The sequence below is a fragment of the Amphibalanus amphitrite genome, unplaced genomic scaffold (assembly GCF_019059575.1).
Source record: "Amphibalanus amphitrite isolate SeventyFive unplaced genomic scaffold, NRLGWU_Aamphi_draft 000315F_arrow, whole genome shotgun sequence".
In the NCBI taxonomy this organism is placed as follows: Eukaryota; Metazoa; Arthropoda; class Thecostraca; order Balanomorpha; family Balanidae; genus Amphibalanus; species Amphibalanus amphitrite.
The window spans coordinates 440,698-461,738 of NW_024881810.1; the positions used below are offsets into that span (position 1 = coordinate 440,698).

The 21,041-nt window shown below is 51.6% G+C and overlaps 1 protein-coding gene across 4 annotated transcripts in view; it reads left to right on the plus strand.

Moving 5' to 3' along the window:
- LOC122388267 (pleckstrin homology domain-containing family G member 5-like) overlaps window positions 1–21,041 on the plus strand; it is a 227,965-nt gene that overhangs the window by 98,989 nt on the left and 107,935 nt on the right. Inside the window, exon 1 of one of the 4 annotated variants that reach the window (XM_043379186.1) lies at window positions 15,813–17,401. The exons of 2 other annotated variants lie outside the window; for them this stretch is intronic. In XM_043379186.1, coding sequence (XP_043235121.1) covers window positions 16,960–17,401 — 442 coding nt within the window. In that variant the 5' untranslated portion in view covers window positions 15,813–16,959. Of the gene's footprint in view, window positions 1–15,812; window positions 17,402–21,041 lie in introns of those variants that run through there. One more of the 4 variants, XM_043379185.1, reaches the window with a different exon arrangement.

Below are 21,041 nucleotides of genomic sequence, written 5' to 3' on the forward strand. Positions count from 1 at the left end.
AGGCTGTGATTGGCTATATCAGCTGAGAGATGCTGGCTGTGTAAAAATCGTTAGATGCATCCGAATTCTGACTGCTGCTGCTGCTGCTGAGGGATTAGAAAATTGTTGTTCCGTTCCTGTAATAAAGATGCGTTGTCCTTCTCCAACAGTTTGAGTGCATGGTACTCGTTCATTTTATTACGCTTCGTTGGAAAGCTTACGGTCATATAAACGCCATATGAGCAACTTTTCATCCAGATATACTTAACCAATTTATTCATTGTCATGCAGCCGGTGTGCTTCTGACATATTCACGTGCCTTTATGTCTTTTTTGCTGGACTAGACGGTGGCCGTTGTACCTCTCTTCATGTGTCACGTACCGTCGTCACGTGCACATGGCACGTGCGGCATTCGTGGCTCGCCGACAGCCGTCGATGGCCGCTCTGACTGAAGTCTGGCCATCAATCGACGAGGGTTTTCATCATTCAGGCTGCGTAGGCATCGTTTGCCGGCGACCTTTCGTTCGTGCGGCTGTAAAGAGTGACCTATAGCGTGGGAATTTATCCAAAAATAACAAGCTCAACGCTGTCAGCAACATCAGATATATCGGGAGAGGTGGTCACTCCCGAGAGCTATCAGGTGACAGATGACATATGACAGGTGATGACAGCCCTGACAGATGATTAGCGCTGTCGGGTGGCCGCCAACAGACGACGACAGGTGACCAAAGGTAAGTGACGGGTGGCGGCCGCGCGGCCCGCTACCTCGCGCGTCCACTAATTGTTTGCCGGGCGTCACCGGGCTGGGCGCTACGGGTTCTGGTTATACACGGCGTGTAGGTCGATATGGGTCGTGTTTGGTGCGTCTGCCCACAGCAGTTGACAGATTGGGCTCATTAGCTGACGCCTCTACAGTCCTCGGATGTGATGGGTACTCGGTCATACAACAGCTCGCGGTTGTAAGATAAAAAGTGGAAATTCCCGTGCTGTTTTTTCCTAGTATATTTTTATTTGTATTTTGCTTGATTACATAGGCGGCGGAACGGGGAGGGCACCGGGACACCGTGCCCCCTTTGATTTTATCATTTTAGCATTAGCCCTATCGGCGTTGCATGGAAATAATGGGACCAAAAGTCGGCAGTGCCCCCCTTTAATTGAAGGTGTTCCGCCGCTACTGCTTGATTATCTTGCCTGTTGGGTGATGTGGACTTCGGTCGGTTCACTATAAACGTGTTGCCACCAAATTCATTGATGTGAACGTGTGAATGGATATATTGGCGATCGCTACCGGCTCTCTAACCTCCATGCATATGTACGAGTGGCATTGAATTTCAGAGCCGCCTGGCGTGCTGTGGGGCCTAATTGTGAAATCAGCCAGTGTCGGAATGGGCCGCGCCAAGCGACACACACACGGCACGCAGTCAGACGGTGAATAATACTAAATAGACGGCGAATCTAATTATTCAAATGCGCAGCCGAAACGCTTGGCGCTGATCAATCAGATCCCGTTTAAAAAGCGCTTCGCAGCGAGAATTGACGCAGAGCTACGACCTAACCATTGACAGGCTGGTTCTACTGGTTAACTGTAACACGTTTTTTAGCAATATAAAAATCTTGCTGTTGATTCATGATTAGAGGTGGCAAAATGTGGACCCGGGGACCCGGTCCAAAGAACCAGTCTGGACCCATATGGGTCCAGACCGGTTCCTGGAAATTTTCTGACGGGTCCAACCGGGTCCTACCATAAACTATACATCTTGCACACTACACATTATTGCAAAATATGAAGTGAATGAAGTGAATGTTTCTTTGCACACAGTACCTCATGAGTATTCTCAGTGGGAAATAGGCTGTTTTACATGATGCAACTAATGATACCTACAAGTAGCTTGTATTCATTGACTTTTGGGAAACGGGTCCAACTGGTTCCGATTCCAACTAAGACCGGGTCCGACTGGTTCCAGAAATGTCCAGCTGGGTCTGGTTCGAGTCTGGTTCCCAAAATTTTCATCTTTTGCCACCTCTATTCATGATCATTTAATTTTCTCTGTCTGTTCCTCTTCAACGTACGCTGCTCTATCAAAAAGCCCATTTGCATCACATTCGCCAAACACCTCTTTCCTTCAGCCCGTCCCCAGACCCAGCCCGTGCTCGCTGGTCTCATTCTCACCAGCCGTCACGGAGACCGTCACGGTGGGCGTCACGCAGTGCCGTTACGCCGTGACGCGTCACCGTGAGCTGTCCGTCACGGCGACACGGAGGATGGACACTGGACAGCTGGGCGGTGATGGAAGCTAGACAGCGACTCCGTCGTGATGAGATTGGTGTCTGTCGGCCGGAATAAGGGCTGGTTCAATCACGACCAGGCGTCATCTCAGTCTCAGGCGTGGAGGGGCTGTAACGGCTCTGATAGATCGTTACGTCTCAGTTAGGTGTGGAAGGGCAATCACGACTGTAATAGGTCGTCATGATGACAGTTGGCCTAATTGTCCTGTCACGTCCATTTCCGATGCGGACGGGAGGATGGTAACGGTACACTACTATGACGACTCCCGGAAGGGAAGCGAGTGGGTCAATACACTAATGAGACAATTACAGCTTCCGGCCTGTCTCCAAGTCCATCTGCCTGTTTTTTATCTTTTACATCCCCCACTTCTCTCTCTCTCTCTCCCTTTCTCTCTCTCCCTTTCTCTCTCTCTCCCTCTCTCTCTCTTCTCTCACTCACTCTCCACCACCAGTAATTCACGGCCGCTTTGTTTCCCGAGTCCCGTTGCACCACCTATCCGTCCTCTCTTCCTCTCCACATCTCCTCCCTGTACCGTTCCTCCCACTCCGCCACACTCGTGACCCGGCGCCGCTGACCCGATGACGTCATTGGCCGGGTCACCGTTTGTGCGAATGTGCCGATCACGCCGGGCCTGTGTTGTCCGTCTGTTGCGGCCGCTGCGCATCGCTGCTCAGGAATCTCGACAAACACTGAGTAACAGTACCGCGCCGGGGCCCGCAGGCGCTGCGGTGACCTGCGCCGCTCGTCGCCGCATGTGCGCCGATTCTCGCCTCGTTGGCGCGCCATTCGTCGCGTCGGTGGGTGATGGGAGTCCCGCGGCGCGTGGGAGACGGGACAGCGGAACGACGCCGGTCGCTGCGGGGAGCAGCGATTGTGGCCGGGAGTTTGGAACCGCAGTCGTCTGAACGGCAGGGTTCTATGAATGACACTTTGTTTTATTACCTGTTGGTTACCTGTTCAGTGTTCAGGGTATTCCGAGGGTGGTTCTGCAAGTAGGTACGCTTGGCTAGTCTTTTACCCATAGTGCACACTGCGATCTGCATTGACACCTGAAGTCAAACTTTTTTCGCTGCTAGGCGAATGAATAAATGAATAAACGCGAATTGACAAAGCATGGATGATCAAAATAATGTAGATGGTGAACACGGACGCACATTTCAGATATGTTTGCCAATGATAGTGTTTCAGGACATTATCACCACGCTTAGGTCGAGGTCATTAACAGGAGGCGGACTAGGAAGCTTTGTGACTTGATTAGTGTGAGTACGTTAAGTCATTTGGCCTTTTTGTTGCTCGTCATAAGCCTCCACATTAAAGGTCATGATAGTTAAGAAATTGATGACGAAAATCAAATTTAACAATAAAATCACGGAGCCAAAATGAGGGAACCTTAATTACCCAGCTACCGGCGCTATCCTCGGAGCCCCTGGTAACTGGCCAAAGTTCGCCTAACTTTGGAAGTCGATTCATTGATCTAGGGTGATGAGGACCCATTATCTTTTCCCGTTCCTCTACCTCTTGTCTTCAAGTTTCCTTCAGTGCTCTACCGTGTTTGGTCTCCTAGTCTCCCTCCATACAGACCCAGTAAGTCTCCGCCACCTCTCGTCACTTTGTACCGTACTTCTGGCAGCGTTTCGCTGACTGAAACAGCGCCACTATTGTCTCGTCGCGCCGGTGTCGACCCTGGCGCAGGTGTGGCGCTAAGATTGTCGACAGAATGATCCGACGGATGGCGCACAGCGCCGCTGTCTGGAGTGGTGGTTATGAGCAGATGTTGTCAACAGCCGCTGCTAGTCGATGCGGAAGACGAAAAAGTTCAGCTTGTGCCAAATATGCAGCAATGAAAAATCTTTTAATACACTGCTTGAGGTAGAAAGAAAATCAGTGTGTAAACATTTTTTTTTTGTGCAATGATAAGCAGCAAACCAGATAACTCCTCCCCCAAACTGCGAGTTAAGCAGTTTGAATGAAACTGACCAGAGAGAATGGCATGACAGGCATCTGAGTTCTGACCCATAGTGGGTGTCTCGGCGCCGCACTCATCCCTCTCTGCGGCGCTCCGTTCCTCTATGCACCATCCTATATCGGCAGGCAGGCGGTGCCGACCTGTCCGCCACCAGCCTGCCTCCCGTCCGACGACCACCGTTACCCAGAGAGCGTCCAGTGAGGCGCGGCGGGCCGGCGACGTTTACAGAGCCGATTAGGGCGCATTGAGGCGTGTCGGCCTGTTATACGGCCCGCGACCCGGCCCGGCCGGCGACACAATACTGCCGGACCCACGGACTGCACAGTGCAGAGGTCGAAGTGTTGACAGGAGGGGTTAGGTCTTGAGATGTACCGATTGGTGTTGGGAGGAGTGGGAGGGGTCGAATATAAGGGTAAATGGTGGGTAGAATACCGGCTATACTACCGAGGTAAACAGCGGCTGTGCTCTGAATGTTGTACGAATTGCATTGCACATTGGCAGTCACATTACACATTGGCTGGTGAGATAATTGGCTAATAAATTATAATTGTCAGTTTTGACATTATTGTGGTGTGCATTCGACTTCGCTGCTTCTTAAGTTTAAGCGATTTTTTGGTTCATTGACTGTTATTTCATTTTCTCATTTTCAGTTCCGTCCATGCTATACAGTATTCGATGAGTTTATTGTTGTTATACATTTTGTTGGAATACTGAGCTGAACTTCAACAGTTCCCCCACTTCCTAGTTCCCTCTCGTGTGCGGAAGTGTTCAGAGAAGTTCCGGCCGGTCTCACGCCGCCTCATTGAACCCGTTCATGATCCGGCGGCGGCGTGGGTGGCGCGGTGGCGGCGGCGGCGGTGCCCGTTCAGTGTTCGCTGTTCAGCACTTGGTTCGTCCATCGGTTCCCACCCCGGTGGCCGCCGTGCCGGTTGGACGGTCGGACTCACATAGCACGGCTCTGCTAATGTGAGCCCGGCAGCAGCTCTTCCCGGAATAGTCTCAGATGGACGCGGCCGGCGCACACAGGGCCGATCGCCAGGTCTAGCACGACATGGGTAAAAAAATCTAACTTTGTGTATGTGCAATGAAACCTATACCAATTTGTTCAAAAATGATCATACTACATTGCTGTGGTCTTTGTTTTCCAACACAATGGCTATTTCATGGCGAAAACTCAGCTTAAACACGAACTTCGGAATCGTTTGGACCGAACTCGTCCCCCGCACTCTTCGACAACGTATCTTTGATCCACGAAAACAATCACAATTTGAGGAGGAATTCCACATTCATATACATCAAACGATAGCTCCGGGTCTGCAGAACACACCTAACCACATGAAAATGGCGAACTCTTACTTGGTTATGATGTATAGGCACCGCAAAGATTTAAAAACGAAAATATAATTTCACATAATTGACGTCACACACAAATAGACTTTTAAAAAAAGTACCGCACAGTACCGCTTCGAAAATCTCGCTACATGTCAATGATTCATTGCACTACAAGATCCGACAGTCATTTTTTGCGACTTTTTGCGACTTTGGATGTAGCAGCCAAACATCAACCCGCGCCGGACCGGTGCTCGGCGTCAAACGCGCCGGGCCGGGAGGTGTTGATTGAAAACTCCCCTTCTAACTCGGCTCTTGGGCCACATAGCGACACGTAGTAAGTGGCATTCGAAAGAGCGCCCGAAATTCCAGATGGAGTAATTAGTCATTTCTAGGTCAGGTCAAAGGTCACGTCACCAGAGGTCATCAAAGGTAGGATGTTGCATTTATCAACATTTATCGAAAACCGGCTCTTACATCGGGGACCAATAGAGCTACATCGTTGCGGAAAAGTGCATTCAATTGCTCTTTTAGCGGTCTTTCTGAAATAAGCCCTCAGATTTGGCTTAACCCTCGCCCCTAGTGGTGTTTTTCCAGCCGCGAACGTATAGAAGGGGTCCGTTGGACCCCCCGCCGTTTCGCCCCTGATCGAGCTAGAGCTTCGCGGAAAAGACGAGCGTGTTGCCCGTGACAAGAGGAAGCTGATGATACCCAATTGTAAGGTCCTAGGTCATCGATTGACCTTCCAGGTCAGGTCAATGACCCAAAAGTCGGGAAAATCGGGACCTGTTAGAACGTCGTAAAGGGTGGCTGCTATGGGTTTTTTGGGTGCTGATCACGAATATAATATTATTTACGGTCATAGATGACGTCTTCATACATTTAGGCCAGGTCGGGTCAGGTCAGGTCAGGTCAACTAGTAAGGGTTTTGCCGGGTATTTGCAGTAGGTGGCAACCGCCTCTGACAGCTTTGTAACATGTTACGAAGGAACCAAAGCTACATAGTAAATGTTCAAATGGTTGCTAGATTCGAATTCAGCTCCAAAAACTAGCCTAGAAACATGTAAAACTCGAAAAAGTGAACCAAGGTCATCAAAGGTCAATGACCTTACCTGACCTTCTGGTGACCTTGACACCCATTCTAATGCATGGGAGCAACATAATATCCCATGTTTGAACGCTTTAAACCAAGAAAAGACTGCAAACCCGCGGCTAATGCGAGCCGACATACGCTGAATCGCGATTCCGGCCAAACATGGTCTCGAAAGAAGGTCACAGGTCAAAGATCATGAAGGTCAGGGTCATGAAATTTTCAGCTTAGCTGTAAAAGTAGTTATCGCGAGGGTACTTAAAGTTTCGTTGCGATCGGCCGCTTTTTACGTGAATTACTCGCGAAAAACCAAGGGTTCCGTTCGAAGATTCAGGCCCTGTCGCGCTAGAATGGCATATCGGCCCACTGTGCGGCGGTCAGCCACGGCGGGTGGTCACTGGTCGCGCTCGTGGTGCGTGGGAGGAGGTGCGGGGGAGGACAGCAGAGCCGCTCGGGGCAGGGGATTACCTCAGGGGATGATGAGATGCTGCTATTGGATCCCTATGGAAAGGAAATCTGTGTAATATTTCGGTTTGTATTAGTGGAGAGTTGTATTGATGAGCGTTGAGGATGAGTTGGCTTTCACCGAATGGCAAGGGAGGGGTGTGGTGGACTGATTTGCCGCTGCTGCTGAATGCATTGGGTGTTTGGTTGCGCAGAGTGGCTGTTGGTTGACCAAGATACTCGGATGTCACTCAGGTAGTCCTTCGCCTTTTCAGCCCAGATTCTCGGAAAGAAAAACAGTTCTGATTTGGCCACCGTGCGACCACAAATGCAGGAAATCCGTGTCAGACGGTGTTTTCGGAAACAAGTCTCCCAAGAGTGGTCCACTTCCGGAAATAAATCAATATATCAATATGTCAGCAAAATGACATCCACAGGAAACACTGAGACAAGTTGACTCCGTAGTCCGTAGTACGAACCACCGTAAGGCCCTCACTTGAACCACCACAAAGACGCTGGAAAATATGCGCAACATTTCACCCTGAGCGCTGCATTTTTAGATCAAGCACCAGTCATATTTCTGCTTAAGTACCATGTTGTGACACAAGATGCCCTGGATATTTTATTCGCTCCAGCATGTGGGATATCCAGGGTAACAATGTCAGCGAGCTATTGAAGCGTATTGTCAGCATAGCATCTTTCGAAGCATATGCTGGCTGTTTTTTTGATACGCTGTAATCGCATTTCTTTCAGTAGCTTGCTAAAATTTCCAAAGCCTTGGGTTTAGGCGTTTGTTAACTAAAACTTTTATACTTTCAGCACCAAGGAAGCGCTTAAACATTCTGGTATTGAAGAAAAGGCAACTGGGATGCAGACTCTTTTCCATCAGAGTTTTTGGGAAGTGTCTCCGAACCGCTGCCTCTGATACGCGATTCTGTTGAATAAAAAGCGCCTCTTCGAGTGAAATATTTCCGGTGTGATAACCCCAAGAAAAACAATGAATCGCAGTGGCATTATAATTTCACCCTGAATTTACTTTTGACGGTATTCGCTGGAAGATCGCCAGAACGACGTGGTGTGTCGCTTCTAAAAAGATGAAAATTTACCCTCCGCTTTTTTAAACGCCAACGTTATTTACCTTTCGATGACAGCCTATGTCCAAACACTTACGATGCAGTCACATTTAGACGCTATCAGCTTCCCTTGGGAACACTTCTGAAAGGAAACTCAAAAATGTAACCTCCACTAGGTCCACAAGCATGAAGGAGTCGGCTGTAGTATTTTCGGTCTTTTTATTTTCCCTTGGAATCCGAAGTAATTGAATGCTACTCGAAGTAATTGAAGGGCCGTGCTGCCGTCAAGTTTTATGTGTATAAACTGTTCAGATATATAAGATCGCCTTATTTCCTTCGTGAATCGTAAGTTTAACCGTTAAAGGCCTGGCTACACTATGCGTTTTCTTCGTGCGTTTTTTGCGTGTTTGCGTGTTTTGCGTGATATCGTTCTAGAAAAAGGAACGATATTACGTTTTTGTGATGTTTTTCACCTTAGATTTTAGTTACATAAGAGTTATATTAGCTTTTGTATATAACCAAAGTAAAAATTATATTGTTTATAACTTTTTCCTAGAACGATATTACGCAAAACACGCAAACCTGCAAAAACGCACGCAGAAAACGCATAGTGTACCCAGGCCTTAATTGTGCCGGAGTTGAGCTCAGCTGAATATTTATCGCGACACGGTGGAGATTGCTCGGTGCGGGCCAAGTGCTGCAACGAACCGTGACCTTTGGCGCCCTCGGCAACGAGTGAAAGTCCCATACTTTCTGACTAGCAGCCTGCAGATATTGGATTCCCGTCTTGTCTTCTCGGCCCTTTGCTCTCGTGCTGAGTGCTTATCTGAGGCTGTTCCTGGCATCTTCATACTCCGGACTCCCCCACCCCTGCTTTCATTATCCCTGAAGATGAATTCCATGACATCGGGCATTGTGGTGCAGATTGCCGGGCAACACTTGGCGACATTTGCCTGTGAGTTGCGCGGCAGCCGTGCACGGTAACGCAATATCCACCATTGCTTAGCAGCATGGTTTTGCGTATAGTCGTTGATATTATCGATAGACCGTGAATCGGAAACCTCAGCTGGTCAGTGGGTGACCGCGGGTTAGTAGTGTGATGTGATGGACTCAGCTGAGTCCCGTTTGGAGAAGAAGTCGCATAGGATGATCCCGTTATCTATCGTCATGGGACGCTGCATGTGAATTTTCACAAACCACGCCGAGATATAAATAATGTTCTCAAATGGCTGGCTCGCACCCAGTTTAGTTAGTATTCATGTAACATGTTACTGCCACGGCGTTGCCATTATTTTCCCAGCATTACGATTGTTGCAATTAAACCATTTCATTCATGGCTGCCTTGCTATTCCCCGATGACTGTGCGGAGTGCAGTCGTAGAGCTCGGTGATTAGTTAGACATATTTTACTTGCAAGAAATGGCGTACGACGACCGCTTTTCGCGGTTTGGTGCCCCTACTAACTACTTTCACGGAAGGCAATTTCAGTCGCCAACTCTCCGCATCTTTTACGTCAGGAATTACTTCTGTTTGGAATATATGGTGTGAAGTTACCCGCACTTCCACGACGTCTTGGGGACCGTAGATGGCTTATTTTTGTTGCACCATACGATGTAGGACGGCAGCACAGAGTATAACGGGCCACTCCGAGTGTGGAAACAGGCGCTCCACCACAGAAAACAGCTGCTGCTAATTAAATTACCCCGTAAGGAAAAACGCTGTAATTATGAGAGGTAGGACAGACACATCACACAAACTAACCCATACCAAAGGATACACGCGACTCATGAGTCTTCTTTCATTGATATGTGGAAGGCTCTTCCTTGCTATTTCATTTAACAGCTTCAATCTCTGTATGGTAAAGCTTCATGGCTAGAAGTGGCGAGTGGCGGCGGGGGCTGCGCCTCATTCGTCAGTTCTGTTCGCATGTCTCTGTGACATCGGTTTCCTCTCGATACGGCTCGTTCCTTCGTCTATCTACTCGTATGTGCGATGCGTCCGACGCAAATATAGTTCCGGCCCGTCTCGCTTCGGACCGGCACCGTGAGAGCGTGCCTTGTGACAGGCCTTGTGACGCGCCTTGTGACGCCGCTCTGTGACGCTATGTGTGACGCTGCGGTTCCGGCAGCGTCACGCCCTTGACGTTAGCGTTGCCATGGACGCTGCGCCGACGAGAGAGAGCCTCTGCATCAGAGATACATAAGTTAAAGATCGGCGGTAGATGGTGTGCATTGGATGAGACGGACTGCAATTGAGAGCTAGAACATGTCTGGAAACCTCGCTTGGAGACATCCATGTGCTGTTCCCATCTGCACACTTGTGACTTTTTATCAATCAGCCATCGCACTACCGTTGTTTTGCTTGCATAACAACCCCACTCGTGCCATTCCTGGACGTTTGCTATCTGTGCCTGTTGTTTATCAACCCCTGGTGATCCCTCCGTGCCTGTTTCTCCGTCTTTGTCTGTGTATCGCCTCCCGGGCCGCCGTCAGCCGAGGCTAGCAGTCACGCTGGCCAAGCCGTGCTGGGCCGTACCAGGCGACCCCGCCCGTCCCGTCCCGTCCCGTCCCGGCCCGTCCCGGCTCGGACGAGCCCGACTCGAGTCTATTCGATTGATGAGCTGAAGGTCGGTCCATCGCTCCTCGTTCTTTCCAAGCTCCGCCACCGCCGCCGCCTCCGCAGCCGCCGCCGCCGCCGCCGCAGGTCCCGATGGACCACCATCTGGCCATAGCTCGGGGCGCCGCCTCAGGCGAGGGATTAGCTACGGAAGCGCAGCAGAACACCTGTTTGAAGCTGCTGATCAGCCTGCTGCTCGGACAATCGCGTGTGAGTGAGGTTTGGGTGGGTGGCGCTGTGCTGCTGTTACGATGAAACAACGACGCTAACTCGCTTTATAATAAGGCACTAGCGGCGACGGAAAGTCTTTGCGAAACGGATGTCCTTATACGCAGATCATCATGACCACAAGTTTATAGCATGTGTTGTCTTAGTTAGGTCTCCCCGCTCGTTATGCCCGTGTTTTCATGTGTTAGCTTGGTGTAGCGCTTGTTCAGACAAACGTCACAAGGAGGTCGAAAGAAGCACAAGTGTGTGCTTGCGTCAAAAAGGTCTAAATGACGTCAGCCCACTACCAATCTTGAGCCCAGTGCTCCCCCGTAGGAACGGGCCATCGTATACGCTGCTCGGCGATTGCTGGGTATCGATCATTGATTGATATAAATGGCAGGTATTAGGCCATTAAACGGTCATGAAAAGGTGCAGCGCGCACACCGGCCGTCTCTGGGGACATGAACTGAACGGGTAAACCCTTACTCGCATTCAAAAGGAGCACTTTCTATGATGATAGAAACTCCCTTTTCAAACGTCGCTTCAGGAGTTATCATATCGCCCTGGGCTTGCGGGGCTTACTGATGTTTTGGGCGAGTGAATCAAAGAAGAGCCAGTGGAAATGGACCATCGAACGATAACAGGCACCTTCATAACGACCTGGGCCCATCTCTGAGTGTTTTGAATCGGCCCGAGGGGAGCTCCATTACCTCGGAGTGACGCGCCGGCACGCCCCCGTGGAAGTGGCCACGCGCCGCCTGACACGGCTCACAGACTGCCAGTTTTGGTGACCTGGAGTGACCTCAGGTGACCTGTGGTGAATTTCGGTGTACGAAGGAATCTGACATTGTCGGTTAAGCAATCTGAGTCAACACTGAGACTCCCATGCTCTTTTGTGGGCCTAATATGTAATTGTAAGGTGTAAAATGTGTATTATGATCGTCATATATTGCGTATCGGTCTGAGTCGGTTGGTCGCTCCCAGGTTATAAAGCCTTGATTTGATTAATAACACATTTTGCAGTATTACCGTGAGTATGTCATACTACACCTTGCATTTGCACGTGAGACTCTACAGACACATATCTCGGCAGGGTCTCTTTACCTGTTTTCAGTACCCGTCACCTCCAGGCTTTCTTTGTCACTAGCTGACAGTCCCCTCCCCTCCCCTTCTCCGCCTTCCTCTTCTGCGCGTGCTGATTACCTCAGTCCCATGACAAAACCGCTATTAACAGTATTGGTATGTCAATCGATCTCTGTTTTGTTGTTGAGACAGCACCATTATTGTCGACACGGCAGTTTTTGGTGGGGTGTTTATTGACGATGCAAGGCGCTTAGAGCTCAGGGCTGTAGAGCTCACCAGGAAGTAATTACCTGCTCTGTTCGTCCGTCTGCACACGTGATGCAGAACTCTGGGCTGGGGCCGCGGGTCAAAGAGCAGGGGAGGAGCCGGTGGGACTTTCCAACTGCAGAAAACTTTCGGACAAAGATGCAGACACGCTGCGGTGACTGCATGCCCCTTAGGTGTTTGCCAAAGTGGCAATCGCCGATCCGGGAAATGAGGTGGATCTCGAATGTCTATAGACCTGGGTGCTGGTATGCTGGTAAAAATAACGATTAGAATGGCCAGGAGTAGGACGTAGTTAGAAGCTCAGCGTCGGCCATGCTGTGAACTCTGAATGGGTGGCTGCGAGAGAATAATTCACAATGACAGCCTCACAGGAGGGGAGCATCGGTGTTCGTCACCCTGAAAGCCGCATTTCGAGCGTGAGGAACAGAACCTGAAATGGGTAACGGGTAATGGGATAAAGGTCCATTCCGACCCAGTTCTGGCACAAAGGAGGGGAAATCACCCCGTACCCTTTTCCTAGAAGTGAGTAGGCCATGGGACGCGGCGTCACGGTTAGAGTATCCGGGAAGTAATCAGATAGTCTTTCTGGTCACCCTACTTTGCCGTGTGGGCTCACCAAATCCTGATTTTTTTACTAGTATTTTTCGCTCTTAAAGACACTACATATTCATGTCTTTTAAACATGCCAGCTTTAATTTTTTTTAAATCAAGGAGCGAATTTCTTATTCAAACAAGCACTGAGTTGGGGCCGGACTTGGGGATACTCCACGCCGATAGGATAGGATAATACCGGGGTACGGTCCGGAACGGGACAGGACGGCCGGCGTCACCAGCGGTCCCCGAGCTGGTAATTACCTCGTGGCAGTGGAGTTACATCGTCATTTGGTCACAGACCAGTGCGCTACGGCCAGCTGCGTACAGTTACGTCGGCCGACTGCCGCGCTACGGCTGCCTTTATGGCACACAGGGAGGAATGGCAGGAATTCGTTTAATTATTTCTGTAGCGGATCAGGACCTGCATTCATTGATTCATAGGACACTGAACGAAACACCTTTCCAGGTATGTGGATATGAAGAGTTTATTCACGTCGGCAGCTATACGCATCCGGCATCACGTGCTATCAATTGTTATTCACTGTTCACGTGCAATAGGCTCGCTGTCTTTCCTTTCACGCGGCTCAACGGCCTGGCTTTTATTCCTCTCGGCTTTTCTATTTCTATCTGTTTCTTTTTGACTGCGCAACTGCGTGCCTTCCGCGAACTAAATGATAATATATACGAGTCGATCACGCACGGACAGTTGCGCACTTCTGACTGAGTGATGACGAATAGTATGTACATATGATGTGTCCGGGAAGACCAAAAAATCTAATATAAAACGACTTTCCTTGGGCCTGCTGTGATACGCATGCTACTGCCAGAAACCCCCAATAACATTTCGTTATTGAATGCCGAACAAGACACTTTCGTCTTTCATGACTATCGAGCGAAGCTGTGAAAGGGTGAGATGCAGCCTGAATGCCTCGCTCGGCGAAGCAACAAGGCAATAAGGATATGCTCATAACTGCCGCTGACGGATGCTCCTAGGAGCTCTCCGTACCGAAGGCTCATTTCGTCGGCTGCTGATCTATGCCGCTGTCCCTCTCCGTCACGGGTCTGCACTGCGCCGCCGCCGGCCGCTGAGGGCTGCAGTACCACCCAGCTCCACCAAAGGCCGCGCTCAATGTCGGGAGCTCGATTCATGGGCCGCAGACGCCGCAGACTTGGTTAGTATGCCGTCCGTGTATTTGACCACTGCTTCAGGAAGGTCAAGCTATTTAAAATCCCTGTGGGTCAAGCTGGTAGCCATTTAAGGTAAAGTAAATTATCGTCTTAGGAAAGGTTAATTACCCTGATATGACTCTGTGGATGTGGCCAAACGATAAAAACGATAATATTCAAGGTGGCTGGTCACGTCGTATGCTATAGTGAAATAAGCAATCTTACTCCGTAGTAAATTAAAATTGACTCATGACGAGCTGCATAGGCATTACCTTACATACATAACACAAGGATTTTATCGGAGCTGCAGTGTACGCATTTCCGAATATCCACTCACGCACAAAACTCAGATATGCTGATGTCTCAGGCACCGAAATCCAGTAACACAACAGGCGGCTTGCGGCGGTCGGCGGCTGCGGCTCCGGCTGACAATTGAGAAGGATGTCTGGGAACGCCGCTGCCACCGTACGCCGCTCGCTACGGCCTCAGACACTAACGGTATTCGATCCGGATCAATCCGGAGGTGTAACGGCTGCGTAACGGATGCGTAACGCGTCCGTAACGAGCTCGTTCAGTCACGTGACAGATTCTCGCGGTTCTGGATATGCTGGTAGGCTGACTATTGCGTATGGAGTGATCATAATTAATGGTGAATTTTCTCGTGCATGTTCATTATTACGTCATTATTTTTGCTGACGCAATAGTGATCATCATGCTTGATCACTATAGAAAGAAAGTTGAAGAAAAAACAGAGGTCAAACATGGAATCGATTTGGTAGCAGGATCTAAAGTTTGACTTGATTGAACTCAATCAAATGACGAAGCACTCTGGTGAACAGCATTATATGTAATATATTTAATGGAATAACCTTCTGTTCAAAATTCTAAAAATTGCCAAAAGTTACTTTAAGTTACTTAAGTTACTTTCAAGTGTTTTTGGTAACTTTTGGCAATTTTTAGAATTTTGAACAGAAGGTTATTCCATTAAATTGATTGAACTCAATTAAATTAGTCAAATTTGTAGTAACTGGCTGGTTTTAAACGCTCGTCGCTCTTTCAACCATTCACTTCCTGAAAGGGCGGCGAGTTGCATAGCCGAATTGCGTCCTCTTCTGATGGTTGATGATGACAGCAGCTCGTTGACAAAGGAACTCGTTTTTGCTCTCTTTTTTTCTGTGCACAGTCAATGGGTCAATCAGCCAAGGTCTGCATCGTTCACAAGAAATAATTGAACAATGAGCAATCAGCTGCACTTCCTTATGACTTCCGCACACTAAAGTTGCGATTCAAACAATGCGCGGATCGTTCAGCGAGACAACAGCCATGTTTTTCATTGACACTGCGAATGTCATTCGTACAAAACATGATGAATACCACGCCGCACTAGATGACTATCTGGCGGGGCCAAACGCGACAGGCTCTCGGTTTGGTTTCCCCCGTCGTTTCGGGCTCTGACCCACTTTTTGTATCAAACCTGTGGCGAATCAAGACGCTGCAGCCTCGGATGACGCCATCACTCATTGGTTGTCGGTCTCACAACACCAGTCACTAAGTAGCGACCATTGTGTTGGGATCCGTCCGGCGGCTCTTTTTGCGGCGGAGCTGTGACCGCGACCGGCGCGAGACGGTCCCAGTGCGCCTGCGCACCACGGCGAGCGGCCGCCGCCGCGCGAGTAGCGGGCCCGCCGGCCGCAGCTGAGCTCAGTTTAGTGCTCTAATCACGGCCGCGGCGGAGGCGGCGCCGGTCTCCGCAGGAGAGGACCGGGAGCGCGGCCCGGACCTGCCAGGAGCGGCGCAAAGTGAGAACGCGGTGCTGTGGTGAACGGGGAGGTGTGTGGAGCCCGAGCGTAGAGCCGAGCGTGGTGGAATTAGTGATCGGACGCGCTACTGGCTCAGCCTTCAGATCGTGAGGAGCGTGAGGACGTTCTCACCCACCACACGGCTGCTGGTCGGACGTTAGCCGTCCCCGGGGGCCGTACCCTGAGGAACAGCACCACGCCGGAGGCGGGGACGCGCCGTTTTTCAGCTGTGCGCCGCCCGGCCGCCGCCGCGCCGACCGTTTACCACGGTGCACCGGTGCGACCCGGCCACTTTTTTGGCGGTCGGCGTGTCGTAAGGGCGGCCCAAACGGCTCAATGACAGCGGAGCCGCCGCGGGAGACGATTTACGGGAGCGCAGCCGGCGCACAGACGACGCGACCGTCCGTCTCTGGCCGCCCCGAGACCGCGCGCGCCCTTCACACTCTCCGAGGAGCGATTGGAAGCTCGCAGAGGTGATTGGAGATAGTGCTGAGAGAGACCTGGGACCGCGAGAGGTGGCAGTTTTGTGGAGTGCATATCAGAAAGGAACGAAAATAAAGGTGACGATATTTTTAGAGCGTGATATTTTTGGATCCAGAGTGGTGCGTGGCTAAAAGTTTTCGTCTGGTGGCTGTAAAGCCGAAGTACGTCGTTCGCGAGTGAAGTATCAGTGAGTGATCAACTTTTCGTTTCGCGACTCTCGCCAAGCATCGGTCGGCGCTGTACGCCATTAGCGCTCGCCGCGGACCGCGGAGCTCGATCGGGGCCGCGCCGTAGCGCGTGCGGCCGGTGTGAGAATTGGCCGGCGCACCGCGCGACCGGCGCCGGCTGCCATCCGAGCCGCCCCGGGACCGGCGCACGGTGCTCGGTGGACTGTGACGCGGCCACTGACCTGTGACGTTGCGCCGGGTCAGCCAGTGCGGGGTGTGTGAGGGGCGTTCTCTTGCAGAGAGTGCTGCAGCTGACCTACGGGAACTTTGGAAAGCGCCCTCGGTGATAGATCAGTGCCAGAGAAGTGACAAAGGTTCAGGAGAAACTACCTCGCGATTGGTCAGCATGTCTGCCAAGCTGCTGTCTCAGTCCCGCCCGGCCTCGTCTCTGACGCTGCCGGAGCACGGTGTGTATGTGAACTCGCCTCTATCTCTGAGCCGGCCGCCGCGGGTGCCTGAGGGGCTGACCCTCTCAGCTCTCGGTCAGCGCACACCGCGCCCTGACCGGCGCGCGCGCAGCCCCGGCCGCAGCCCGGGCCGGCCGCCGGGCCGGGTCAGCCTGAGCGCAAGCTGCGGCTCGGCGCCGCCGCGCGAGCGCCGCCACCGGAAGCTGTCTCTTCCGGTGATCCCGCAGCAGCAGAGTCTGACGTTCCCGATCGTGAGGAACGGTGTGGCGCGCGGCCTGCTGGGCAGGACGTGGGCCGGCGAACCGCCGCCGGTGGCTTACCTTCAGGGCGCCGCCCCGAGCAGCATCAACTTCCACGGCAGCCAGTTTCTGACCAGCAGAGGTAAGGGGCTTGTTAGTGCGCGTTACTGTGTGTAGGGCGTCTCCGGAACCGAGCGTGGGACTGACTTACCAGAGACAATGGGCAGACGAGGACCGAGACATACCAGGGTCAACGGACGGGACAGGGTCGCGGAAGGTCCCACGAAATATCGGCTCATCGTGCCTTGTTTTTAGCGACACCGCCTCCGAGAAATGCTGCGTGATTGTGCGGCGTTTTTAGCGCTGACGAGGCCGTGCTCGCAGCTAATTGTCTGAAAGGGTGACCGGTTTTTACCAATGTCCTTCCGATGAGTGGCTCTGTCTTTGTCCAGTTCCGCGGTACGTGACCGTTCTCCACAATGACCCGGACGTTTTTGGAGCGGGCGGGGTCGGATTGGTTCCTTCCGCCGACTACCTCGGCTGGGTGGAACGAGACGCCGGCGGACTCGTTCGTTAGGCGACCCGTTTCCGCATTGTGGAGACGCTGCTTCCTGCGTCCGAAACTGTCTGCGTGTGCGGGCAAACCAACTAGCTGCGTTTCGTTTTAGTCAGCGAAGACCGAGACAAATTTGTTCGTATAGAACAGCGCCATTGAAGACCGAGACAACGAAGCTGTCGTTAGTCGAAGCCCCAATATTTTGTAGGCCGGGACCGGTGGGAACTGTCTCGCACTTCAGCCAGAAAATTTGACCTCGCTCTGACCTCGTCCTGTCCTCCCTCTGACCTCACCACAACTTTTCCGTGACCTCTCCTCGACCTCAGTCGGCCCTGACTGATGGCTCGTCTGTCTTGTGTCATATGTCACGTCAGAATGATATGAAACACGACCTGACAGATGGCCCTCGCGTCGGGTCACGTGGCGGGTGCCGTGCCGCCCGGTGACGGGGCTAACAGCGTCTCTGGACCGTGGACAGTGCCCCAGGCAGCGGCGGCTACTAACGACGTGTGCCCTGTCGTTTATAACCGGCGTGTCAATGGCGGCAGGTAGCGCCTATTCAGAGCGGTTGGTATAGCTGTGATACACTGTTGTGCGACATTGCTGGTGCTAATGCGTCTTTTCAGTTAAGGCGTCGTTTTTTTTTTTTCGTAGCAGTGCGAGAACAAACGGTTGCGTCTTTGTTATGGTCGATTCCTTTGTTTCGCTCTACTGTTGCGTTGATTCGTATAGGTAAATTTGTGGAAGTAATTTATTAGGTGGCACGAGGACACTGGTTCTCTAGCGATATGCACTCTGATTTCTTACATTTTGCCTAATCTCAATTTTAGTCTGTTTTTTCAGCGATTGTCACGGTTTACAAGGAATGTCGAGCATCTAATGAGTGTAGCACAACATTGCCACTAATTCACCTTGTCCCTGTTTCGGCAGCACATTTCGATCCATTGGAATCATAATCCCCACCTGCTGGTCTTTCTGCCACAATGACTGGCATACGTTGACCACCAACCGACTCAAGTGTGCACACGATCGCCTTTTTGCCATTGCCCATCAGCATAGCAATGCAACACGAGCATTGCATCACGATAACCAACGCCGCAGCTCGCCTTTCAGCTGCACGCTGCTCACGATTTGATCATGGCCAATATCCGTGTAACTGTTTTGGATATGCTAATGATCACGAACAAACATTGCTAATCCGCTGGTGCAGACTGCAGGCTGACCCCTGTGACCCATATTGGCGACGGTGACCGGTCGGGTGGGTTCGATGGCTCGTTTCAGACCAGTCACGGCGGCAGCTCGGTGACGGGGTCGGCTCGAGGTCGGACTGAACGGGTCACGTGTCTAGTCGGGACTGGATTGGGATTGGACCGTGACTGGGACTGAGACCTCGTCTACCGTTCCACCTATCATAATGTGGAGGGAAGATAATACAGTTTTATACAAAATTGAAATCGATATTACCGAGCTAAAGCGTTGGATTTTGGTGAGTTACTAGGGCGCTTAAAAGCGATGTAAGACACCAATGAAGCCTTGCCCAGTTGACACGTTTTGAGCGGCAAGCCAGCAGCAGTCAACAGAGCCGCTCAGCAGACTGACACTGCCCGATAGTTGGGCAGCGGTCTCATGGCGCTGATAGACCAGACGCGGGGGCCTCTGGGCTCCCACCTGTCACGGCCTGTGCATGCCAGCCTTCTACTCGTATTCTCCTATACAGCTCGGTATGGACCGGCGAGCCGAGCCTGCCACTTTCGACCGAGTCGGGAAGAAGGGAGGGCCGGGAAACAGGGAAGGAGGGAGGGAAGTAGGGAGGCAGGCGGGCGGGTAGGTAGGCCGGCCGGGCGGCCTTGCCAGCGGCGCTGCTCGTCCCGGGCCTGGTCTCGCTGGCCCCGGGTCCGATCAGCCTACCTGACGCGCCGGTATACCTAGCGGAGTGGGCCGACCTCGAGCTGCCCCCTCCCCTCCCTCCCTCAGCACCGGCCTGTCCCAGCGCGCAGCGACCACAGCTCAGCGGCAGCGCCGGCGGAGCTGGTGGACTGTGGGGGTGGACGTGTGGGGCGCGCCTGGACAGGCTCGTTTTTAGGCTGCGAGGCTCGGCCGGTCAAAACACGGCTATTAAGCGAGGTGACAGACACGTTTAACCGGATGGCTGAGTGAAATAAGCACCGGATGCTACTTTAATGGCTGAGGTTAGGTAATGTGCCGAGGTAGTAATGAATTCAGTTTCACATTTTACACACTTTCTTCAGAAGTTATCAATATTTCATATGTAATATTCATCAGAAAGGGTGTAACATAACGGTACAGAAACCCAGTTGGTGTTAACGGTACATTATTTGTGCGACAAGCCACACTGATATCACGTATGCCATGCTGGATCTATGGTATTTCGTCAATCAGTTTGCAACGGCATCTGTCCAACCTAACTTGGAAACGTAACTGCTTAGAAACCTTTGAGGCGGACAAATTTTTGCGTAAGTGCTCATCTGTTTAGCTGCACAGCACGTCTGCCATAAAGTGCTTTGTTCGTAATGTTATTCATGGGGGTGTCCATCCAGCTCCTTTGATGTTGTCCCTGCATCTGAGGGGAAGTATTCGGTTTACCGACTTCCTTGTCTGCGCTGGGACTACCAGAGACGTGAGTAAACTGCAGCAGGGTGGAATAATCGACAGAAGATATCTTTCTGAACTGACTACCTACCGTGAGCTGTCGATCCCCGGGGGTCTCAGTCACTTTGGGCGGCCGACAAAGCGACAACGATAGGTTCAGATCAAGCAGTGCCTCTCAGGGGGCCGACATCCAAGGTCCTGACCTGTGCCGTCCAGTCGCGTTATTTCGATCCGGCGCCACAGAAGCGGTGGTGAAAGTGGTGCGGTTTGGAGCGATAGCGCCCCGTCTCCCCGTCCCCGACGACCGGTGACCCCGACTCTAACCGCACCCGGCTCGGTCACGGGTTAATAGATACCGATCGAGCGAAACTGCCCACCTCAGTCATGCATAATTAGCTGATATAAAACCGAGATATCGCCAGTCTAGACGGTGGTTTCTCGAGAGGATGACCTACCCGAACTGCCATTTCTGGCTTCCTGGCAATATGAGGATTCGAAATGTTCATTCGAACATCAAAGAAGCATGTGGCGAGGGCACCACACTCGCAGCTCGGCGGGATGTCGTCGCTGTCTTTGTCGTTGCCATTTGGATGCTTGTGGTGCAGTCAGAGCCCAG